The 26,065-nt window shown below is 42.9% G+C and overlaps 1 protein-coding gene across 1 annotated transcript; it reads left to right on the plus strand.

Annotated features, from left to right (window-relative positions):
* Positions 1 to 759: 759 nt before the first annotated feature.
* Positions 760 to 24,079, plus strand: cand1 (cullin-associated and neddylation-dissociated 1). The gene is made up of 26 exons (XM_085138058.1): positions 760 to 1,093; positions 8,974 to 9,049; positions 9,152 to 9,219; positions 9,298 to 9,452; positions 9,638 to 9,761; positions 9,845 to 9,932; positions 10,018 to 10,186; positions 10,273 to 10,378; positions 10,450 to 10,595; positions 10,774 to 10,925; positions 11,012 to 11,152; positions 11,578 to 11,719; positions 12,108 to 12,316; positions 12,404 to 12,572; positions 12,654 to 12,743; positions 12,870 to 13,023; positions 13,124 to 13,361; positions 13,440 to 13,628; positions 13,755 to 13,898; positions 14,161 to 14,296; positions 14,367 to 14,543; positions 14,637 to 14,732; positions 16,150 to 16,319; positions 16,394 to 16,558; positions 16,802 to 16,909; positions 18,709 to 24,079. The coding sequence occupies exons 1-26, from the start codon at positions 1,026 to 1,028 to the stop codon at positions 18,931 to 18,933; spliced, it is 3,705 nt and encodes a 1,234-aa protein (XP_084994184.1). The 5' UTR covers positions 760 to 1,025; the 3' UTR covers positions 18,934 to 24,079.
* Positions 24,080 to 26,065: the final 1,986 nt, after the last annotated feature.

Consider the following 26,065-nt stretch of genomic DNA (forward strand, 5'->3'; position numbering starts at 1 on the left):
AACATCTGGTCCATGGGACAATATTCCTCTCCCAAAAGTTCCAAAAGTGTTCTCCTCAATTCCCAGATCTTTACAGATTGGTGGACCAAAATCGTCAACAGTTTCTACAGATGTGCAGTTGAATGCATCATCATCAGTTCAGTCACGGGGTGGCATTGAAGCCCCTCTGTTCAGGACAGGAAGTATCTCCAAGAGAAAATAAAAGCTGCCTTCCTATCAACACTGGACACTATCCCTGATGACTGACTGTCACCTCCTCGGTGCAATCATTAATCTTATCTCTCCAAGTCCATTTTTTTTAAGCTGACATCTTCTTGCCCGTTCCTCCTGCCTGGCAGCTCCATCTTCAACATCCTTTATCTAATACAGCAACTATCCCTCCTCTCCACATGTCCAAACCATTATTCAGAGAAGGTCACACTAACATCTTGTGAACCTCTTCCATTCACTCTTGCTGCTATCATTCTATTACTGCCTCACTGTTTTTTTAAGCTGACCTCTATTTAACTACACTACTGAATTTTACTGTCCACGTGATAATAAAACCTCTTAATCTGATTCTTTTTGACCTCAGTCAAAAAAAAAGGAAAAAGAAGACAAAAAGATAAAATGTCGAATGTATGACTTAAAGACTTTCAGTGAGTCGTTTTAATTCACACTTTGGACTCGGGTGAGTGTTTTACTTGGGGTAAAATTACCTTTTATGAGGGTTTAGAAAGACAAACTGACAGAAAAATTGGTCAAACTGTGACCTTCGACCCCGCATCGTCCAGCGCCGCTAACCCCGCCCCTCTGCGGAGAGAACGGGAGCTCCATTCAAACACACCAAACTGGTAGCCCCGGGATGCGACAGTCGCTGTAGCTGAAGAGAAAGGTGGAAGAAGAGGAAGAAGGACAGAAACACACTCTCTACCCCCGAAATCATCCGAGCAGGGCGGTCACACAGCCAGCCAGAGACACCAGAGCCCGCAGCCGGAACATCCTCACCGAGCGCACTCTACTAGTAGGAGGCTAACAGCACCAACATGGCGAGCGCCTCGTACCACATCTCCAACCTGCTGGAGAAAATGACCTCCAGCGACAAGGATTTCAGGTAAAACAACGCCCGGGTGGAGGGATCTGACCGTCAGTTGTTGTTTATCGCATCGGAGTGTTGTTATTTCGCACTGAAAACGGCGCTTTGCTGCGGCGGGCCTGTCGCTCTCAGGCTAACAGCTAGCATGCCACCTGTCTGATCATCGTCACATCCGCGGTTAGCTGCTAGCATTAGCAGCTAGCCTGCAGGCTAGCGGGCTAGCACCAACTTCTGTCAATCCGCAGGCTAGCTTAGCATGAGTGACGGCGCTCTGTGATGTAGATTCAAATGTGAAGGTACCCCCCCCCCCCCCCGTGGGATTTCTCCCGGGAACCGGGCGGGTTTAACGTAAAAGTGTCGCTCCAGCTAACGGGGGTGTGGTGACGCCGGTAAACAGACGGAGAAGGTCGGAGCTTCAGCCTTGCACTCACATAGACTCTATCAGTGTTAAAGGTGTCTTATTCTGATCTCATTTCTGTGGTTGTTTTGTTTTAAAAGTCTCGTCAGAGCAGCTTTGCGTGAGTCACAGTTCAAAAAAAGCCAGCTTTGTCTCTCACTGGGCCTCGGTACAGCCTTGCAGTTCATCCTCCCTGAAATAAGCTGCTGTAGCTCCATCAAAACAGCTTGTTTCATACAGAAAATTGGCTACTTTCTGGAAGGAAAGTAGACAAACGACTTGTTTCAGACAGAAGGTAGTTGTTTTTAGACAGTAAGTGGCTTGTTTCAGATAGGAAACAAATAGGAACAATTTCTGTTAGTCAGAAAATGTCTGGTTTCACACAAACCTGGCTTGTTTCAGACAGTTTGAACAGTAGGTAACAGAGCTTCTGGGAAGCTGCTTTCTTTGATACTGATCTAAGTCAAGAGTAGAATATGAAACACTACTGTCCTCCTGAGTGGTCAGCTTTTAGAAGCCTGCTGCGGGGGAGCAACCAGCACTATACATAGTGTATTTAAAAGATGGTTGTAGCTAGAGTGGCAGCACCTTTTGGCTACTGGACTGAGTTTTTATTGTTTTTGTTGGAGTAAGAAGAGACCATATTCAGAAACATGGAAGCGGCATCAGTACACTGTACAGGGTCAGCATACCTGCTAATTAAAATCCAAATTAAATCTTCGATCTAGGTTCGTCTTTAACCTAAACTGGGGCTCAGACTTCTTGGATAGTCTATTAGTATGATTAACTACACAACAGCCATATTATTAGTCAAATAATTTCATTAAAAATGTTTTTAAAAATGCACAAACGCTCCAATCCAGAGGTCTAGTTCAGACGGCTAATAGAAGCCAATAATACACACAAAAAATCAGCCCGGGCATTTTGACTAGAGACTGGCCCACCAGGTATTATAGGAAAAACCATAAAGCCTTTGAATGAAAACAAACGCTGTTGTCGCAGTGATGTACACTGTCTTGTTGGCATATATATATCAATCTAATAAACTTAAAGTTTATTAGATTGATACATGTACACCATCCTCCCTATGCTGGCATTCTAAACAGTACAGAAACCCAAAGACTGCTTGGTTGAGTTAACCTCCTGAACTATCTACAACACATGGTGGAAACCTGAAATTAAGACAGAGAAGACTAGAGGTGAGACATGACCATTAGTGAATATTAAAAATAATAAATGACAGATTTAGAGATATTTTCATAAACTATTCATTTACCACATCAATAAACAGCATGGCAGGGCAAGATATTTTTTCTAACATGGCAACCTTTAAAAAGTGAAAGGAGATAGAGAGACAGGTGACAAAGAATAAAACTTAATTGACTTTTTGATGGCATTTTACACACAGTACTGGTACAGAATCTAGAAAATGTGGGAAAATACTGGCATCATATACAGTACTTATTTCTGAAGAAATTATGATGGGACCCTGAAAAAATTACTATGAACAATTAGAGGTGGGAATCACCATACATCTCACGATACGATATTATCATAATACTTAATGCACGATACGATATTATTGCAATTTTTAAAAATATTTTGTGATATTCAGATTCTGTACATAAAGGTAAACTTTATCAATATTCATTTTATCTAATATCAAAGTCTCACACTCAGTCTTTCTCTCATTTCAGTCAGTTTTATTGTTGACAAACTTGAATGGTTTGTATTACAGTCTAGTCCAAATTAACTGAATGCAACCATCTGGTACAATTATAGCTATTCTGAACTATGCAATTTATGAAAACTATGCAGCCCCTTCAGCAACTGAAGAATTTGAAAGTAAATTAAAACAAAATATAATTTTACATTAAATTACGAAGTTTTAAACGTAATTAAAATAAAACATATCTTAAATTAAAATAAGTAAACTGTCATGTTAACTGTCATGCCTAAAAACAAGTTAAACACATTTGGACAGTGAAGGAATGTCAGGATTCTTGTTCAGAAAAAGGATCAACATCTGAAGTCAGAGCATGTTCCAGTCCACAAAAACTTTTTTTGTAACAAAATATCGATTTCTGCTGTCCCTGTATCGATACATTATTAGCAAACAAAATATCACGATACTACACAGTATCGATTTTTTCCCCACCCCTATGAACAATAATGGATTTCTATACATTTAGTCAGATGACCACTTTTGTTGTAAGATTCAGATAATTATGTATTCAAAGTTTTTAAATGACATAACAAAGAAAAATATTTCTTTGTGCCCCCCTCTCCCTGTTAATGCCCTACCTGCCCCCCTGGCAAAACTTTGCTAGACCCGCCCCTGCACAGTTACCAGCTGTCAGCTGCTTAGAAAAGGATCCTGGTGTTATTTGTCTCTCAGAAACAGTTCATAACTTCGCTTCAACTCATTCATATCACCTAAAAGGTAAACCTGTTTCTCCATCACCTGTTCAGCTCTGATGATTCAGTAAGGACATCTCCTGGTTTCATCTGCATGTTTCCCTCTCACCACATATCCGAACCGACATCATGACCAGCAGCTATGGAGAAAGAAACTAGTTGTAGAGGTTGTTTATTGCTGCTGTAAATTTGGATTCTAACATGAGAGTTGGAGGAAGTGCATTTTCTGGTTTTTCGGTGTTGTCTTAATTTTTCAAACTTTGAGGGTTGGTGCTTGGCTACCCATGGCACTCTGATAAATCACATGCAGTGACATAGGCTTACAAATTATCACTTGAATGCTTAAATTCATTACAAAATGCATTCACCAAAAAGACCACTTTAAGAAATAAGGAGACTGATTTAACCAAGCCTTAAATTATGACACACCTGCTGCAGGAGATCACTGAAGCTTTGAAGATGTTTAATACAAACATTAGTGTGTTTTGTAAAAAGTTGTATATTAAGGAAATAATACCTGATCTAAAATTAACCCCTGTGGTACACCACAGGTAGTGTAAGCTGAGATGATGGTGACGGAGCATGCTCTTTGTAGAAAATAAGTGTGAAGCCAACGAGGGAAACTCCTGGTCAACCTGTTCTTCCTCTTTGTCATTTTCAGGATGACATAAAAACCAGTTGCTGCTTTTTAACTGATTACCAACTGCATCCCCCCCCAATCCCCACCATAGGGGTTTTAACCACAGAAACTCGGGGCTAAAACCTACATATATAAATGACAGTATCTGAAAAACAAAGGGGAGTTCACAAAAGGCCTTCTTGCTTTTTTCTGTTGCTGTTTTTCATAATGTTTAATCGATTCATCTTCAGTATAATCAGCAGGTGAAATTGAAATGCTGCAGTCGCAGCCTGAACTGAAGCTTCAGATTAATGAGTTTATTAACAGGCAGACTGAAGTCACACAGTTTTTATTGATCATCTGCAGCTGATATCGTCTAGCAAATAGTGAAGGCAGAAGCGTCTGACAGGAGGTCCGTTAGCGCCAGACGAACACAAATATGCAATGATTTATTTATGTTGGAGCGTTCAAAACTGAGCTTATAAACTGATTTGACAGGAAGAAGAACGTCATCAGGCCCTGCTCCAGGAGTTTGTTAATCCTGAGCTCAGGTGGAAACTGGGTTTTCTGGTTCACAGTAAACTTAAACTCTGTGCCAGTTACCATGGTAACAGACTCTGTGAACTAAAACTGTTCTCTGGCTCCTCCCTTCTTACTGCACCTGAACCAGCTGACTGACACTCAGTTTCATTTCCTCATTCATGAAGTCGCCGCTGAAGATTGGAATGAATCCATCTACAGACAATTTTACACACACTGAAATCCCAGTTTAGGTGTTAAGTGTGTTTTTACTTTACACGAGCGCTTTTAAGGTCAGTCACTCGTCAATATATGAGGGCAGATCCTGCGATTACATCACTGATTTATAATCAGCTCAGAATAAACTGTAGTCTCATCTTTCTGCCTCCGAGACTGTGGGCAGTAACACTGTGGGCAGTAACACAGCCGTCAGACTGTCAGTACTAACATTTACTGTACGTTACTGAGAAACAGTGGTTAAATCAAACTAATCTGTGTTGTAACTTATCACACTGATGGAAAAACATCTGCCACGACTGGATTGGAGATGTAAGGATGAAACTGAACTAAATTTATTTAAAATTTAAAAGTGAGTTTTTGGAAGCAGCTGCACACAGTCTGATTGTAAACTCATTACGTGTGTTCATTGATTGAGATTCAGTGATTAAATGAAGCCAAACAACATTTTAAATGGATAATTAGATCTAATCAAATTAGGATTACTGCATCATCTATAAGTTAAAGTGCGGTTATCAAGTTTCATTCAGTCAGTGATGATGACAGAGTGGACAGAGCTGATTAAAACCACTCTCTTCTTCCCTCCTGTTTGAATATCACGGTCAGCACTAAAATGTCTTCATAGCCCTGCTCATCTGGATTGAAATGGAGGCTCTGCTCTTTATTTACCTGTTACCATGGTGAATTATAGTGTTGGAGCTCCATTGATGATTGCCTTCTTTCATTAACTCAGGGTAAACATATTGAGAGCTGATTGAAGTAACTGATCAGCTGTTCAGGAACAGGAAACAAAAGAGTTGTCGATCCCAGGTCTCCACGATTTTGTTCTTAGACTGTGCAAGCGCAGCTTTGCATGATTCACAGTTCAAAATAAGCCACATTTAACTCATGCTCAGCCTCTGTGTTTCCCTTCATTCTTGGTCTAAAACGAGCTGTTTTAGCTCGTCGCCCTTTAAGCCACCATTGAAAGCCATTAAGCATCAGTTGGGCAGGGCTTCGCTTCCAAGAGCAGTCTGATGTCTGTTAACGTAAAACTTTGCCACTGGAGAAAGAAGCACGTGGCAGAAAATAAAAAAAAGATCTTAGCAAAATTAGAATACTAAGATCATTTTAAACATAAATACTACTTTAGTTTTATCTGTGCGGTCTTTATTTCCCTCTGTATGTTTTTGCTTGATTGTGTTGGTTTTTGTGGTGGTCGTACTTTGAGCCATGTTGATGTGTTTGTGAGGAGTGCTGCATAAAGAGGCACAGAGTGGCTTGGATCAGACTCTTTGACCAGTAAAAAGAAGCTCATATTTAGCTTGAAATTCAGAGCAGCCTGGCCCTCTTTGTGTCAGCTGCTCGGGGACGATCACAAGCTGGCAGCACAGATAATCAGCTTCATCGCTTCTGACGGCCGCCCTCTCAGAACAAGGAATCCTCGATATCATGGAAAGCTGTCGGTTTTGCCTCCTGTTGGGTAAAAATTGACCCACTTTTAGGCCTGATCTGAGCGTTTCCACACGGCTTCTGTGAGACAGGAACTACATATTAGTTATTTTATAAATGTATGGAGCATGAGGTGCTTGGGGCAGATGTCTGAAATTGCCCAAAAATGAAATAAAATTCACCGAATGCCAAAAAGAATATACTAATATTCAGTGCACCAGTACTGTTATGTGGAAGATAAACATAGGCATTAATCTATAAAATACATTCATGTAAATATAACATTTAATGGTATTTAATTTTTCATTACATTTTAAAATGTGTTTATTGTTTATTTCTCAGATTTATTCATTAATATAATAATTGTTAGACTTATTTTTCTGTTTTATGCTAAAGTTTGCACACTGATACTCTATGAATGACCCACTCCTTATTTTCATAATTAAAAAGAAAGTAAATGTATTAAAAACATATAATGAGACATTTTTAAGGTGGGAAAGAATGCAGAATTAAATGCACAAAAAAGCAGGCAATGATTAGATTTATAATTAACTGGTTATGAATGAAATGGTGAGGATTTCAATTTATAAATGAATGAATGCCCACAGTTGGTAGATTCTATTTCATAGTTTTATTGATCTTTATTTACTCAATTTTTAAAATTCCTTAAGTTATTCATTGTTAGTTAAATAAGCAATTCTATTTTTTTAAATTAATGACAAAGTAAAGAAATCCGAGAGTAAATTAAATGTGGATTTTATTCATTATACTTTTCACATTTTTCTTTATTAATGCCAATAATAAATTCAGCGTAATTTGTGAAATTTGAATTCATTATTTTGTCAATAATATATTTTTTGACATCACTGTGTATATTTATAATAGGTTTATTGCCTCTTTTATTAAAATGTATTTACTGATGGTACATATTTTGAATATTTTTTTACATTTTGCACTGTACATCTCAGGGTTTCTTCAGTTTTATATATATATTTTTAATTCATTACATTTTATGCCTTTATTTTTGCATATTATCTGACTTTCTCTGAGAATTTAGTACTTGGCTTATTAGGTAAAATAAACAAAATAAAACATGTATTAAATATGTGCATTAGTACAAAGAAAAATGCAGTTTATACATTTCTTTCTCTGTGATGTTGGCAGCTTCAATCCTCTGTATTGGGCTCTATATATGTGAACCTCGGAGGACTGACAGCACCTTTGATTCTGCATTAAAGGATTTGGATCTGCAGCAAAAACGGATCCATTTAAAGAAGTTAATAAAAGTGTCCTAAAACGGCTCGTTTGTCATCCTCCAGATTATTTTTACCAAGCTCGCTTTAGAGAGACGCAACTCAGACAAAAGAGAGGGTCTTACATAATTTCATTTATTTCCAATTTGCTTCGTTGGTTTTTATAAAAGCTCTTTTAGCAGAGGTCAGCATGTCTGAATGAAGCACTCAGGACTTTGGCTGATGCACATTTGAGGAGATAAAAGACTAAAACTTAAATACTCTGAAGGTTGATCTCTCAACTGTCCTGCACCAGTGTCAGGTCCGAGGGCTTCATCCTGGCACCCAACAGCAGTCAGACTTCAGGTTGTGGAGGTCAGTGTGACATCACTGACCCACTGCCAAACCGGTCGTGTTGGATGACGTCACAGATGGAAAGTCCGAGAGTTTGGTGAGAAACGTGCAGGGGGTCGTTTCACTGCTCTGACACACAAACGAAAAAGACACCAGCTGCTGAATCCTCTACTGATCCTCTCAGTGTGAGAGGAGCAAGTTTTTTTTTTTTTTTTATATCGTCTACTTACTTGTTTGAAATCCTGCTGTAATGAGCTCAACCTAACGGGGTTTTGGTGTAAAAATGAACCGTTTCATTAGGACAGCTGGAGGAAAAACTGACGTGAAAACACTTTGGGAAGAACACGGACTGAGTCTTAAATATGCATTTTCAGAGTTCATGATCTGACCTTCTAGCAGAATAAATAAGTCCTCCTTTGTTGCCCGTTTTGTCATGTCCTTTTCCCTTTTAGTCCTTTCCATTTCCTGGTCTCTTCAGCGCCTCCTGTTGGATGTTTTACTCCAAGCTTTAAAAACTCAAATTAGAATCATTTCTTTTTTCTGAGATTTTCAGGAGGAAAGCTAAGACTTGTCTGAAGCAGATGTTGTACTTTTTGCATCTCCTCAGCTGTAAAATGACTCGCCCATCTGTGCGTTTGATCACCGCACACTTCGACTCGCTTTATTAATTTGTTTGTTCGCTGTTTTCCAGATTTATGGCAACTAACGACCTGATGACAGAGCTTCAGAAAGACTCGATCAAGCTGGACGACGACAGCGAGAGGAAGGTCCGTGTGTATGACCTCGCACTGCTTCACCTGGTGTCTGTCTAATGAATGATTATAATTTATTGATAATTTATTGAACTTTTTGTTGACACTGATGAACAGGTGGTGAGGATGATTCTCAAACTGTTGGAAGACAAGAATGGAGAAGTTCAGAACTTGGCTGTCAAATGGTAATTTATTTGATTTTAAGTTTCCTATTTCCTGTTTGATCGTGTCCATGCGTGTGACTGTGGGTGTGTTTGTTTCAGCCTGGGCCCTCTGGTCAGTAAGGTGAAGGAGTACCAGGTGGAGACGATCGTGGACACTCTGTGCACCAACATGCTTTCAGACAAAGAGCAGCTCAGAGACATTTCCTCCATTGGACTCAAAACAGTCATTGGAGAGCTACCGCCGGCCTCCAGTGGTAAAATATTTGACTAGTACTGATCTCATAACAGCACATATTTCATTCAGTATCACTTCTGAGCGAGCGAGCTTTGATCTGTAAAATGTTTTCAGTATCCAGTGAGTTCATGAATCTTCAGATCGTTAATGGTTTTCCTGTGAAAATGCGAAGATTCATCTTTTCTCCTCCTGCCTCCGTCTCAGGCTCAGCTTTAGCGGCCAGCGTCTGTAAGAAGATAACGGGTCGTTTGACAAGCGCTATCGCCAAACAGGAAGACGTGTCCGTGCAGCTGGAGGCACTTGACATCATGGCCGACATGCTCTGCAGGTACGTAGTTGGGCGGTCACCGATGGATGGCGCTGGTGGGGATGGGTGAAGTTTTGAGTTCTTCTCCGTGTCTCTGTTTGCAGACAGGGGGGTCTGCTGGTGAATTTCCACCCCTCCATCCTCAGCTGCCTTCTGCCTCAGCTCACCTCCCCCCGGCTGGCCGTCAGAAAGGTCTGTCCAACCGCTTTGACTTTTGTGTTTTTGAGCTTTCAGGAAGCTGTTTGTGTCCTTACCTCTTGTTATTTGGGCGTTTCAGAGGACCATCATGGCTCTGGGCCACCTGGTTATGTCCTGCGGAAATCTGGTATTCATCGACCTGATCGAGCACCTCCTCGCTGAGCTGGGGAGGAATGACAACATGTCGACCACCAGGACATACATCCAGTGCACGGCCGCCATCAGCAGACAGGCTGGACACAGGATTGGTGAGACGCCCAGCCTCCACACTGTCATGTCTCTGATTTAGAGATGAATCCTCCCTGACCTCTGACCTCTCGTCTCTCTTTAACAGGTGAGTACCTGGAGAAGATCATCCCTCTGGTGGTGAAGTTCTGTAACGTGGATGATGACGAGCTCAGAGAGTACTGCATCCAGGCCTTCGAGTCCTTCGTCAGGAGGTAAAACTGTCTCAGACTGAAGAACCTGTGGCGGCGGTGCCTCGTGTGCTCACTGCTTTTATTCTTTCCAGGTGTCCCAAAGAAGTTTACCCACACGTCCCCACCGTCATCTCCATCTGCCTGCGCTACCTGACCTACGACCCCAACTACAACTTTGATGATGAAGATGAGGATGACAACGCCATGGATGCTGAGCAGAACGACGAAGACTATCAAGGTACTGAAACCCTGGCTCTGGCTATCGCTGCTGAAGTAAGAAACCTCCAGTTTATGTTAAACTGTTAAAGGCTCAGCTGATTGGTGCTTTGAAATCACATGACACTGCCCACTCATTTACATCCAAATTAAGCGTTTGAGCATTAATCGGTGACGCCATCTCTTCATTTCCTTTCCAGGCAGCGACGATGAGTACAGTGATGATGACGACATGAGTTGGAAGGTTCGAAGGGCGGCGGCGAAGTGTTTAGATGCTGTCGTCTCGACTCGTCATGAGATGCTCCCGGAATTCTACCGCACCGTGTCTCCTGCGCTCGTCTGTCGCTTCAAGGTAGCGTTATTTGATCGGCTTTTATCTCTGAGATGTGTAACGATGACCTTAATGTCTGACCTGCCTCTGTGTGTATGCGCGTGCAGGAGAGGGAGGAGAATGTAAAGGCGGATGTTTTCCACGCCTACTTGTCGCTGCTCAAACAGACCAGACCAGCTCAGAGCTGGTTGGCTGATCCAGACGCCATGGAGCAAGGAGACACGCCGCTGACGATGCTGCAGAGCCAGGTATGCTCCTGCTGTGGACGGAGCTCTTTTCTCTTTATGCTCGCCACGCAGAAGCAGAATTTTTTTTTTAAATTAATGAAATAAAGAGATATTAGAGATGTATAAAGTATGAGATGTTAGAGGAGCTTAGGAGTAGGTTATTTAGATACAGGAGATAAAAGTTATCACCTCCTTGCAACCAATCAGTGCTCACTCTGTATGAGAAATGGGTGTAAAGTTTTCTCTCAGGACAGTTTCTCACTGGTCTCTGGCTGTAGTTCAGCTTTCCTACAGCAGATGTCAGTGCTGCACAGCTTTTAGGAGCATATCTTTGGTTCTCACGGCGACAGGAAACCCTCAGCATCCTGCAAGGCTGACCGCAAGCAGCAGGAAGTACCTGCGGTGGTCTCCTGTGATTCTCTGGTAACATCTTTCGCCCTCCACAGGTCCCCATGATTGTGAAAGCTCTGCACAAACAGCTAAAGGAGAAAAGCGTGAAAACCCGTCAGTGCTGCTTCAACATGCTGACCGAGCTGGTGAACGTCCTCCCGGGCGCCCTGACTCAGCACATCCCGGTCCTCATACCAGGTGACGCTGCCGCAGGTCAAGAATAATCTAGATATGATAGAATACAGTCACTACACACAGATACAAATATTTTTCACCAGTATTTTTGTAGTTCTTTACATAATTCTGTGGCCCAGTCGTGCAGAGTTGATGCCATGAAACTGTAAGCCCCCCGCAACAGATTTCAGGGAGGACACAGGAACACACCCACAAAACAGCATCTTAGTCAGATGTCAGAATGGCTGGCTTTTCTGCTGGGGTTAGGTTACGGCTCCAAAACGTTTTGTATAGGCTCTTGGAATGTTTGATGTTTCTGTTTTTGCTGGGATTACTCTTTGGAGCTGTGTGAGTCTTGATGGCAGTGAGGTAATTGTGTATGTGTGTGTGTGTGTGTGTGTGCACGCTGCAGGTATCATTTTCTCTCTAAACGACAAGTCGAGCAGCTCAAACCTGAAGATCGACGCCCTAGCCTGCCTCCACGTCATCATGGTCACACACCCCGCTCACGCCTTCCATGCCCATGTCCCTGCCCTTGTCCCGCCCGTGGTGTCATGCGTGGGAGACCCCTTTTACAAGATCACCTCTGAGGCTCTGCTTGTTACTCAACAGCTTGTAAAGGTGGGAGTCAAATTCACAACCTCCTCCTTTCTGTTTCTAATATCACAGCTGATTTTTATCCTCCATCCTGTTCTGCGTCTCCACCAGGTGATCCGACCACTGGACAGCCAATCAGAAGCCAGCGACAGCTTCGATCCCTCCCCTTACATTAACGACCTGTTCACCTGCACCATCAAGCGCCTGAAGGCCGCCGACATTGACCAGGAGGTGAAAGAGCGAGCCATTTCCTGTATGGGGCAGATCATCTGTAACCTAGGTAACGCACACACTTGCCAGTCACATGATGTGATATCACAGAGCTTTCCTCGGTTTAATGTCTTCCTTTTTTCTGGTACAGGTGACCATCTGCCTGCTGAGCTTCCGGGAACGCTGCTGATCTTCTTAGAACGCCTCAAGAATGAGATCACAAGGCTGACAACGGTGAAAGGTAAGCCCCGCCCACACACCAGTTGTGTCTCAAAGGAAGCTTGTCTCTTTTCTGCTTCCATATCAAAATGAAGTGTTGGATATTGTTCTGGAGCTGTTAGTGTTTGATGTGTGTGTGTGCGCACAGCTCTGACGCTGATTGCCGGCTCACCACTGAAAATCGACCTGAGGCCCGTTCTTCCCGACGCCGTTCCTATCCTCGCCTCCTTCCTCCGGAAGAACCAGCGTGCCCTGAAGCTCTGCACGCTGGCCGCTCTGGACATCCTCCTCAGAAACTACAGGTAACACACACACACACACACACACACACCAGTAAGCCCTGCCCACCAAACCTCAGCTCCACCCTGTCCACCACCCTCACCCTCTCATCCTGTGCTTCAGCTCTGCGGTGACTCCGGTCATGGTAGATGCTGTCCTGGCCGAGCTGCCTCCTCTGATCTCTGAGAGCGACATGCACGTGTCTCAGATGGCGCTGAGCTTCCTGTCCACGTTGGCAGTGACTCACCCATCCTCACTGGGTCAGCTGAGCGGCGGGAACATCCTCCAGCAGCTTATTGCGCTGGTTCGATCCCCGCTGCTGCAAGGAGGCGCGCTTTCTGCTATGCTCGACTTCTACCAGGTACTTCCAGCTCCGCTTACCCTTCGGCATGTATGGTGGGCGTGAATATGCATATTAACCATGTGACTTCCCGCTTAGGCGCTCGTGGCCACCGACACTCCCGGCCTGGGCTACATGGACCTGCTGAGGATGCTCACTGGCCCCGTTTACTCCCAGAGTGCCGCCCTGCCGCACAAACAAGCGTACTGCTCCATTGCCAAGTGCGTCGCTGCTCTGACCAGAGCCTGTCCCACTGAGGGGCCCGCCGTGGTGGGACAGTTCATCCAGGTGAGTCAGTGAGCAGCGTTCACCTCTCTGCAGGTTAATTGAGCTGTTTTTTAAGGTTTTCACTGCCTTCCGATGAACAGCGAGCAGTAAGAGCCACGAGATTCAGAGACCTTGTGTTCCTCACAGGATGTGAAGAACAGCCGTTCCACAGACTCCATCAGGCTCCTCGCTTTGCTCTCATTGGGTGAGGTTGGACACCACGTGGACCTCAGCGGCCAACCAGAGCTCAAGACTGTCATCCTGGATGCTTTCTCCTCCTCCAGTGAAGAGGTAAGTGCACCTGTCTACACTCTGAATCCAGATGTGACATCCCCCAGCTCTGCTGCCCTTCCTGCACTGTTCTATCTGAATAAAATGAAAAAGTTCCATAAAAAATTTTCAAGAAGGATTTTACTGACTAAATAAAAAAGATGATTGAAAAGATGCTAATCTTTGACGTGATGTGTTCAAAGGAAGCAATGAGCTTTCCTGCGGTTGTTCACCTGTGCTGTTGTTTCGGTGGAGATTAAGCCACCTGCTCTCTGTGTCGCAGGTGAAATCGGCAGCCTCGTACGCATTGGGCAGCATAGCGGTGGGGAACCTGCCAGAGTACCTGCCCTTCGTCCTGCAGGAGATCTCCTCCTCCAAGAGGCAGTACCTGCTGCTTCACTCACTCAAAGAGATCATCAGTGAGGAAAAATACATCACATTTCCTGCGTGTGTGTGTGTTTGGTTTTAACATTGTTTGTTTGTTTGCAGGCTCGGCATCTGTCTCCGGGCTGAAGCCCTACGTGGAGTCTGTTTGGTCGCTGCTGCTCAAACACTGCGAGTGTCAGGAGGAGGGAACCAGGAATGTGGTAGCCGAGTGTTTGGGCAAACTGACGCTGATCGACCCCGAGACGTTGCTGCCCCGTCTCAAAGGATACCTGCTCTCAGGTGACCCATACGGTTAGCCAATCAGATGGGTTGTTGCTGGCGATGAGGCTGATCGATATCAACGCTGATTTATTGATTTCTGCACATTTCCAGGTTCGTCGTACGCCAGGAGTTCTGTGGTAACGGCTGTGAAGTTTACCATCTCTGACCAGCCGCAGCCCATTGACCCACTGCTGAAGAACTGCATAGGTAACCCAGTTTCAGTTTTCAGTTTTATTTGTCATATGCAAGTTAGCACAGGGTCAACATTGCAATGAAATGTGTTTCCGGTTGCGCCGTAAGATGGCTGCACCGACGAGAGCTCCCAGTCATCTCAGCAAAAATGTTATTATTTATTTTGTTCTGCTTTCAATTTCTGTGCGCACAGCGCGATCATACACTCGGTATGACAGACAAACGCTTTTGGAGTTTGTCTGTCAAACTCACACAAATCCAAATGATTTATCTTTCTTTTGTCCCTTTTGGGTTCTTTTTGTTTTTGTTTACACTGTTGTCCCAGAGCTCGTCTTCTTGTTTTTCTCTGTGATGGGTTAGTGTTGCCTGACCAACTGTCTTGTCGTATGACAGTCAGCAGTGTCATTTGCTGTCTCTGGTCTGCTTGAAATTCAGGAACATTTAACTCGGGACCCACAAGCTTCATGTTGTTGTTGTTTCGTTTGGGCGGTGTGGACATAGAAGTTTGTGAATGTGAGCAGGAGCAGCTAAAAATCTCAGACGAGTTTGAATCCCGGTGACCTCAACCTAAAGGTCAAAGTCAGGGCTCACGTTTTCTGAAAGTCTTGTGAATTCGATAACTTCAGAACAATGTGATTTTGAAATTGAAGCCAGAGGTCTGTTTACTAGGAGGCTGAGGGGTAGCCGTGGCAGTTGCAGATATTTTTTTCTAGTCTGTGTCGTTAAAACATTGGTTGGCAAGAACAGGGGATGAATCTTTTTTTCTGTTGCTCGTATCCATGATTTCATTGTTTCGGTGACAGGTGAGGGTCTGTGATTAAATGAAAACTCAAAAAACCACAAATGCTAGCATTACTGCTGGCTTTCCATCACTTGTGAACACAAGATACTTCAGTTTGACGCTCTGGGTGGAAACCCAGAGGGATCGCCCCACCCATCTTTAATCTCAGACTTGGAGACGCTGATTGCCATCACAGTCACTATACTCACAGCTGCACGAGGTGAAGGTGGCGCTCTGATGATGCGAGCAGAATCAGAAGACGCAATTTTCAGCAGTGTGTGAAACTAGAAAATAATCTATCAGACTTCTCGTCTTTGTTTTATTCTCGGGGTGGCAGCTTTTGGTTCTTGTTTTAATTTGCTGATTAACACATATTTAGTAATATTGTGGTAAAAACGCCCGTTCACAGTTGTAATAAACACAAGTTATGATAGAAAAATTGGATCAGCTGTGAAAGGCTATAGATGCAGGGCTTTTTCTCCTTCTTTATGTAAACTCTAAACGTGACAAGAAGACCTTATTTTCTTAATTAAACACTATAAAATGTCTGAAGTTGATGTTTTTATCATTAAAGTCAGAGTTTGTCACACTCTGGTGAGAAATGAAAGTTTCCCCCTCTGTCTGTCCTCTGATTGGCGTTTTTGTCCTCAGGGGATTTCCTGAAGACGCTGGAGGATCCAGACTTGAATGTGCGGCGTGTTGCCTTGGTAACGTTCAACTCCGCCGCCCACAATAAACCCAGTCTGATCCGCGAGCTGCTAGACTCGGTTCTACCGCAGCTGTACAACGAGACCAAAGTCCGGAAGGAGCTGATCCGAGAGGTGAGGACCTCGCCCACTCGATTGCTCCGAGTGGGCGAGGTCATGCGTCTGACTACTGTCCTACTACTCTGCAGGTGGAGATGGGACCCTTCAAACACACGGTGGATGATGGGCTGGACCTTAGGAAGGCTGCGTTCGAGTGTATGTACACTCTGCTGGACAGCTGCCTGGACCGACTCGACATCTTCACCTTCCTCAACCACGTGGAGGACGGTCTGAAGGACCACTACGACATCAAGGTGTGTCTGAGCCCCAGGGCCTGGATCCTGAGGATGCAGTTACAAATCATAAGTGTATTTTAACCTTTAGCATTTTCATTAAATTCAGGTTTAATCCTTCCATTAAAACTCAAATATGAGTGGCTGGCTTCATTTATGGTCCAGTGAAAAACCAGGAGTCATTTGTGTATATCTGAGATCATGATGTTTAAACACCATAAGGTATTTGAATCATAGATACTGAAGCTGCTGCTGTGTTTGCAGATGCTGACCTTCCTGATGCTGGCTAGACTGTCATCTCTGTGTCCCAGTGCTGTTCTTCAAAGACTGGACAGACTAGTGGAGCCACTGAGGGCCACCTGTACCACAAAGGTATTTTTTAAACCAGTTTGGATCCAATGTGTCCAACATATTTGTTTATTGTGGACTTTTCCTGGTTAAAAATAACTCCCAAGATTCCTCATGGTGTTCCTGGAGGCCAAGGTTAAAAGGAAGAAAGTACAGCTGTAGTCAGAAGTTTTTATCTACTCATGGGTTTGAATGTCATGATGATTTGGGGATTTTAAGGATTTCTGATGTATTGTTTTGCTTTTTCTAGTATAATTTATTTTCTTTAAATTACACAGGGTTATTTTTTTTATATGTGTGTGTGTGTGTGTATATATATATATATATATATATATATATATATATATATATATATATATATATATATATATATATATATATATATATATATATATATACACACACACACTCACTGAAATCTTTTTGTAAATGGTGTTGAAGGTTCAATGATGTCTTCACGTCTCATGTGTGATGATGATTGACTATAACTTCCAGCATAAAAAGGATTTGTTTGACAGCACTGGATTGACGATACTCAGATCAGTGGTAAAGTCCAAGTAACTCTGTGATCCATGAAGCAGAGTTATAGATTTAGAAAAGTCAGAAAGGTCTAAGGCCATTTCTAAACAGCATCAATTTCCAAGTTCATCAGTTCTAACAAAACTGTATGTAACTACAAGTTATTCAGAATTGTTGCCACTTTGCCAACATCTGGAAGATGACCCAGACTATCACCCTCAGATGAGAAGAAATTGGTTTGGATGTTCAAAGAACAACACAAGAGCCACCAAGGCTTGAGCCTGGCATGCCTGCCATGAATTGGAAAAACTGCCGGAATACCTCCATCGCTTTCCACAGTCAGGTCACTTTTAGAACACCGAGAATTCCCTGCTCTAGAATCAACACATTCAGTCAACTTGGTATGAACAGAATGACATCTGCAGAAAAGCTTTATGGTTAGAGAAGACAAAGATTGAGCTGTTTGGCCTCAGTAACAAGGTATGTTTGTAGTAAACATAGAACACTTGTAGCATCATGCAGTTGGCTGTTGTTTTGTACAAAGTGGATGGAGTAATGATGGAGGAGAACTGCTTACAAATTGTTCAACTTTATCTCAGATCAACAGCTAGATGGTTGAACCTTGGATATACTTGGGTGTTTCAGCACAGCAATGATCCCAAACACTTCAAAACTGGTTATGGAATGGCATTACCGAAACCTTGATCTCTCAAACCTTCTGAAAATTTGTGGGCTATGCTTAAAAGCTGGGTCTGTGCCAAGAAACCAACCAGTTTAAATGACCTCTACTGATTCTACCAAGAAGAGTGGTCAAATATCCATCCAGAAGTATGCCAGATGCTTTGTTGATGTCTGCCAAAAGCATCTGGCTAAAGTATATTTAACCAAATGTTAGTGAGGTGTAGTTGTATATTTAGTTTTGGCCCTGTGTGGATGAGGAAAAAAAATCCAAAATATATCCAAACTTGTGCTCCCAATTCTTGTTTTTAAACTTATTAAATATGTATGCAAAGATATACAATAATTCCACCCAAAAAGAACAGTTAAAAAAAATAATAAAAAGCCCAACATTACCCTGAGATTTATGCCCATGATGAGTGTGTATAAACCTCTGACCATGACTGTATAATGGAAAAAGTATTAGCTCTAGCATAGAACCCTGAGGAACACCATGACTGACTTTTGTGTTTAGACGACTCATTTAAAGGAGGCATCAGAGTGCTGTTGCATTTTACTAACTGATGTTCCTGGAGTTACGATTGCCTAGTTTTTGTTTTTTTTAACGGTCTCCACTGTCTCTGTAGGTGAAGGCGAACTCAGTGAAGCAGGAGTTCGAGAAGCAGGACGAGCTGAAGCGGTCTGCGATGCGAGCCGTTGTCGCACTGCTCACCATCCCCGAGGCCGAGAAGTCACCGCTGATGTCAGAGTTTCAGTCTCAGATCTCATCTAACCAGGAGCTGGCGGCTATCTTCGACTCCATCCAGAGAGACTCCAGCTCTGCCAACATGGAGTCCATGGATACCAGTTAAAAAAAACCCCATGGACAAAAAGAAGTTCCCACGATGCAACACAGCACCACCCGCTGCTGGAGCGCTAACCCTGCAGCATGTTTCCATGACAACAGGATGCAAACACACACACACACACACACACACACACACACACACACACACACACACACACACACACACACACACAAAATTGTAGTGACACACCCTCTCCTAGCGATCGATCGTTCCATGATGCATTGCACTGAATCAGCTGTTGGAAGAGAAAGGAAGTGGACGGACGGATGGACGGCTCACACACGGAGAAATAGGACAAAAACAAAAAATTACACACAAGGCTTGGAAGCTCCTCCCACTTCCTCTTTGTTTTTCTAGCGAGGTCATCTAACTGGTTGATCTCCTTGTTCATCCTCATTCTTCTCTTGTTTTTTTTTTTTCTCTTTTCTTTTTTGTAATTCCTGAAAGTTCCACAGGTACTGTACTGCAACCTGATTCGCCGCTGCTGAGTGACTGACAGTTGGCATGTTATCGAAACTGACCAATGGAAGGGCGGGGGGAAACAGCCTTTTCCGCCTAAGCTGTGGTGACCAATGGGAGAAGGGCTCGCTCTGGGTTTTTTTTTTTTCTTTCTTCCTTTTTTGATTGATGTAGGCAACCAATAGGAGGCTACGGGGAGATGAGCAGCGGGCGGGATTTTACTGTGTGTGGACCAATCAGCATCTTTGTTTCCTCCTGATTCAGTAGATCCATCATTGACCCCTCTTAGGAAGGAAGTGAGAGTGGAAAGAGGAGGGATCATTGGATCAGGCCTCATCTGACCAGACCTGATTGGACCATAGTGGCTGTTGCCGTGGTTTTGCAGTGTAAAAAACAAAGTAACAGTGTTCTGCTGGTTGTCCACAGTCTGGCTGCCTCAAACTCATTTCTGCTGGTTTAGTCCAGTCAGCATGGGTTTGATTTTTACTGTCTTACTGGTTTCATTGGTTTAATCCGGTCAAACTGGGTCCAGTCTAGTTCATTCCGGTTCATTCTGGTCTGGTCAGGACAATCCACTGTTGTTAATCGCCCGAGGAAAAATAAAAAGGTCCATTTCTGCCTGCCTTCACGTTCTGACTGGGTTTTTTTTTTTTCTGTGTTATGCGTTGCTACATTTTAGAGATGCTGGTTTTCCTGATGGTTCGATTATTTCTGAAAAGAAATAATCACTATTTTATAATAAATTTTGTTTGATTAGATGCTTATTAAACACACAGCTCATGAAATGAATAGAGAACAATAACAAAGTTCTAGTTTCCAGGCCACAAACAGCCCAGCAAAAACATTGACTGGCCACACCTCCACAGCCAGACTGCATCCAGAAATTCAGTTCACTTACAAGCTGTGCAAAATGACATGAACCCTCAACAACAGTGAAGTTAAGTCTTACTCCACCTTCTTTCAGCTGTAAACCCAACACAATACGCATGTCTAATATGCTGAAAATTAGATTATCAGTGGCTTCTTAGGATCCATGTGTGGGTCTCCAAACAGACTTTGCATAAGGTGAATTATTTCTGGCTCTTTAAGCTGATCTACCCAGACCCTCTATTACAGTCTACCTTTGTACAGTTTTATTGTGAAATCATTCGTTACAGATACCCCCTCAGCTTCAGTCCTGAGCATAAACGGTACACTGGGGTTGTAGCTATCGTGACATCACCTGCTCATCTCTGAACTTCTGAAGCATTTCTGCCATCACCATCTTGGTTCTAGGAAATTGGATGTGATAAGAAAAGGCTGGTGTAGAGTACTACGTGACAAGAATTTACCCAAAGCAAGCGTCTCATAAACTGAGTGTTCAAAGGGGTCCAGCCAGAAAGTCATTTTCCCACAGACTTTTTGCAGCTGTCGCCATCTGGTGGTCTTCAGTTTACAGCACTTCTACATTGACATTTTTCCATTTTGGAAGCTACAATGCTGTGATCTCTGTCACTGCCATCAAATCCTTGAATATTTCACTCTCCACAAAAAAGACTGAAAACTGACTAAAGTCAAAAATATATCACAATCTTTATATAACCAAAGTGTGTATTTGCAGCAGTTTAAATTAAAATGTCAAATTGACACACAACACAACATAACATTAAAATCAGTGTGTATTCGATGTATACCCCCCTACAAACATGATGACCTCTTCAAAACTTCCAGTTCACTCTGAGTTTTTTTTTTTCTTCAAACCTGTGGTGGTTGAGTGTAACTGCTTGAATCGTAAAATGTTCAGAAATGCGGACCTGGATTTGGACTGTTTGTAGGGATTTATCAAAATATCTGTACTTAACTGAAACTATGAGAAGACCGCCATGAGTGTTTTCAGTTTAGTTAGTGTAGTTTGTAGCAGCAGAGGGAGCCAGAGTTCAGGTCACAATATAAACCCAAGACCTAAGTGAATGAACAGTTACAAGAGTCTATGCTCTGTTTAGTTTAGTTTTACGGTCAGCCTAGATCTGCCTAAAAAAAAGACTGTCTTAGACGAGCCCTGGCTAGACGTAGAACAGGCACTATGCAATAATATAGAGACTTTGGACCTGCCATTCATTAGCACAAACATGAAACAACATGTATGCTTCAAAAGCATCAACATCAGCTCTTCTCTGACAGCATGGTTGGAGTTTCTAAAAATGACTGAGTCTTCCCATGGAAACGTAGACCCATTTGGAACAACCCTGACGTACTACAGAACAATAATATGATTAACTTCCCAGATTGGAGTTGTAAAGGAATTAAATAGTTGGAACATATATTTGAAGGAACATACTTTATTATGTTTAACAGATTAGTTATACGATATGGGCTTAAGAATAGATAGTTAGAATATCAACAAATTTAATCTGTAGTAAAAAAGAAAGTTAAGCCTACGCAAGTCAAATTACAAACACCACCAAGTGTGGTACAATTCCTTAATCTGAAAACTCCAAAATTACTAAAATATACGGGGCACCCTCCACGTAGATGGATCAATCTCCCTTCCTACTGCAAAATGGGAGAGGGATCAGTCAGCTTAGACCAAAACATCTGGTCTCACATATGTTTAAAAACCTTTACATGGATTAGAAATCCCAGTCTACAATTAATACAATACAAAATACTACACAGAGTGCACTATACAGGTCAACGGATGTTCGGGATGGGTTTTACATCTTGTAACAACTGCTCACATTGTCAAGGGAATACACCTGACAGTTACACCCATGTTCTGTCCACCAGTTCAGAGGTTTTGGTGCTGGATATGTGAGACTTCTCAAAGTGTCTGAAATGTAACATTCCAGCCTCCCCTTCAGTTTGCTTATTGGGCAACTTAGATGAATACAGTCCAGATGGCTCTCACTGCCTAATGCTTTGCTAAGAAGACTATCCTCATGAACTGCATCTGGGGGTTCCCTAGGGGTGGGTTTCTTTGGGGGCTGGACATGAGAGCTGTGTTCCTGACCTGGATGAGGCTCTGGTGGCTCTTGATTAGTGATTCTCTGGCGACTGCGTGTGGCAGGGCCGGAGGAGAGTCTGTGCTAGCAGACGTAGGTTAAAGGCCACGCTGCTCCTGGGTGGGGCCGGGCTTGGGGACTTGGGGTCCTGGGGTTGCACCACCTCTGGGCTGGCGTTCTTGGTGGGCCTGGGGGGCTTGGTTCCTGGTTTGGTGTGTCACTGGGGTTGTGGGTTGGTGCATGCACGGGGCCCTGGCCCTGGCATGGGGGCCTTCGGTGCACCGGTGGAACTGGAGGCCTATTCAGCTGGTGACGAGGTTGTTATTATCTTTTGCATGTGGTCTCTGCTCTTGTGGAGTCCACTCTGCAGGTTGGGGGAGATCCAGCAGAGGTGGAGGATGAACTCAACCTGGGTGTCTATTGTCTTATGTAGTCTGAGAGTTGACTCAATGTTGGGGTGGGTGTAGTTTTTCCCCTGGGGTGGGGTCGGCGCTCTGTGGGACTTGGTGATGCTGCTGTTGTGGGCCCCGGCCTGAGTCCCCTGACCTTGGTGAATTTCAAGGAATGGGGGTGCCTATGGGCGTCAGTGGGGGAACTGGCAACAGGGAGGGGGTACTTTGCCTCAGTTGGGGGCTCTTGGGTCTTGGGTCCCTCGGCCCGCTGCTTAGGTGCAGCAGGCTTGCCGCCATGGCCCAATGGGGCAGGGCTGTACCACCCCATACACACTGTTAGATACTTAAATGGAGAAACCTTATGAATAAGGTGCTTGCACACACAGGTGTATAAATGGGTAAGCATAGACGCACACTATCTTGTCTGCTGCTGCCTCTAAACATATCATATATTATTAGTCCTGTATGCTCCATTTAATATTTATTATTTACTGTTACTACTTATGTTGGTTGTTGCTGTGTTTTCCCTCCTGTGTTGTTTTTGGGAGGATTTTCAGCAGGTGTTTAAGCAGATTTTCAGTGTTTTTTCTCTCTATATATCCCTATTCTTCTCAATTTTTCTCTCACTCTCCTTCTTTGAACTTACTCTGCAATGTTTCTTCCCAACTCATCCCAATAAAAATCTAATAAAATATGAATGAATGAAGTGGACTATTATAGCAAAAGCTGCAATGGTCCACTTGGGAAAATAAATCTGCTGGGCATTTTTTTGGCCTTCAGACAACAACTCTGATTGGTACACTCCCGGACAGGAAAGGCAAAAAAAATCCCCAAGACCCGAGTGAATGAACCATTACAAACAGGAGTCCATGCTGGGGTCAGTTTAGCTTCATTGTCAGCAGCAGGGCTGTTGGGTCTCACCTGTTTACCCAGCGTGCTGATGTTATCACAGATCCAAAGGTGAGAATCAGAGGGCCGCACTCTGATTGGCTACTGAAATGAGGCAGAAATTCATTAGCAGGCAAACAAACAGGATGACGCTGGTTCAGCTGGTCTCCTAGCAGCAGCTGAATTGATGAGTTTGTATTTGTGTGTGTGTGTGTGTTTTAGCCTGGCTGATCATTGACATGCTGATGATTTTTACCCTTTGAAGAATAGTAATTTATTCTGCTCAGATAGACCCCCGCCTCAGCACCAACGAGCCGAGAAGTAAAACAGCTCCAAGTCAGAAAAACTCCCTAAAAGAAACCTATTAATAGGAACAGAGGAGACAGGAAATACATACAAAAGCAGCACAGCAGACTCACAAATCAAAACCAACAAAATTAAAAACAGCATATTTCATAAAAACATAAAAATTTAACCTCAGTTTGCTTCTTTAACTTTGCTTATTTGGAGACAAAAAGAATATTAGCTAGCATTAAGTTGTTCTGCAGCACGTTTGTGTGTTTGATGACTGACCAACAAAGCAGGATAATTATTCGTACATGTATTAATATTATTATTGGTGCTCATCAGAAGTTAGTTTCTATTCCTGAGCCTTTCACTGAGGTCCAAGGGATCTTCCAAGAATGAGGAGCCTGTTTTCCAAAGATCTGATTGGTCAGATGGTGGTGTGTTTACACCTGTTGATCTCTTGTCTTGAACATCACCTGCTTTGGAGCAGCTAAGGTCTGCATGATGAGTTACCCTGGTGGTACAATTAACTACACAGCAGCCATATTATTGGTCAGATAATGTCATTAAAAATGAGCCTAAAGGCTCTTGTTGTCAGCTTCACAAATCTGGGTGGATATTTCCTCCTGACATTTGCACACAAAGCTCAACTACAAGAACTCACAACAAACACTCTTCATAATTTAGAGTTAGACGAATACAAATTTATGTATGAGGCTTAATTGGATGACATATCAATGTTTTATCATACAGTTTCATTTGGAACGGCAGTGAGGTTAAATCAGTCTGAGGGAGAAAATGCTCTGCTGGCTCAGTAGTGTTGAGTGGAGCAGGTGTGACAGTAATCCTATATAAAAATAATAATAATAAATCAAAGGTCAAAGGTCACCAGTGAAAGAACAAACAGAAATTACAGAGCAAACGGTGTATTAGGATGTGTGTGTGTGTGTTACTGGCATGAACAGCAAAACGTGTCAGAGCGTGTTGGAAGTACGCCTCAACACACACACACACACACACACACACACACACACACACACACACACACACACACACACACACACACACACACTCATGTTTCCATCATTTCATTCCAGGACTTAGACCCAAACATCACCTGAATGATTCACCTTAAGGCGACTTTTTATGATGCATAGTCAGATTTGCTCTATTGCCACACAACATGAGTAACACATGCAGGCACACACACACACACACACACACACACACACACACACACCTACACACACACACACACACACACACACACACACACACTCTGTGTTTACTACAATCATAGATACAGTACTGTGAAGCCACACCCAAACAGGAAGGAGTCACCAAGAATAGAGTTGCCCTCCACCCAAACAGCTTCCCTTTCACTGACACACACTTCCTCAATGTGTCTGTGTTTGTGTGTGTGTGTGTGTGTGTGTGTGTGTGTGTGTGTGTGTGTGTGTGTGTGTGTGTTTAGTAGCCTGAAAGCTCTGGTGCAATATGTAGAGTTCTTCACACACAAATGTAATCCGGCTCAGTCATCAACGATGATGCAGCACGGGGGGAGGAGCAATGTGTTGGTGTTGGGGTGATTGTTGTGTCAAAGCAAAGGGAAGTCCAAATTAATTTCTTAAGTTTTAAATAGATGGAAATTTTGATTAATGTTGTCATATTACAGCCAAAAAACTGTTTGAAATATCAGCAGGTTGTTCTATAGAGACATACTCATCAAAAAGAACTGTAAACTTTTTTTTGTTACAGCTTTGTGGTCTGTAGTTTCCAGATTTGATGGTATTCATGTATAATTTGAATAGCAGTGGAACAAAGCCCAGTGGCACGCCACAGCATAGACGTCTCTGACCCCAGGTGCTCAGTTGTGAATATTTGGTAATTTCATTCTTTTCTATGATTGTAAACACAAAATGTTATTCGTGGTTAGAAGAAGATGACATATAAAAGTCTCCATTTTGACTTAAGGGTATCTAAATGTCCCTTTTTCATCATTAATTTATAGATTAAACAGGAAGAAGATTGTTTAATAGAAGCATAATAATAATTAAACTTTTTAATATACCAACTACAAACTTTACTATTGTTATTTATGGTGGGTATTGTTAATATTAGTTTCCA

The sequence above is a fragment of the Neolamprologus multifasciatus genome, chromosome 17 (genome assembly GCF_963576455.1).
Source record: "Neolamprologus multifasciatus chromosome 17, fNeoMul1.2, whole genome shotgun sequence".
Classification (NCBI taxonomy): domain Eukaryota; kingdom Metazoa; phylum Chordata; class Actinopteri; order Cichliformes; family Cichlidae; genus Neolamprologus; species Neolamprologus multifasciatus.

Excerpts from the sequence above, each read along its gene's own strand:
- cand1 (XM_085138058.1), top strand. The coding sequence starts at position 1,026 with ATGGCGAGCGCCTCGTACCACATCTCCAACCTGCTGGAGAAAATGACC. Across the intron at positions 9,762-9,844 it reads ATGGCCGACATGCTCTGCAG|ACAGGGGGGTCTGCTGGTGA; the intron begins GTACGTAGTTGG and ends CTCTGTTTGCAG. Across the intron at positions 12,744-12,869 it reads AAGGCTGACAACGGTGAAAG|CTCTGACGCTGATTGCCGGC; the intron begins GTAAGCCCCGCC and ends GTGTGCGCACAG.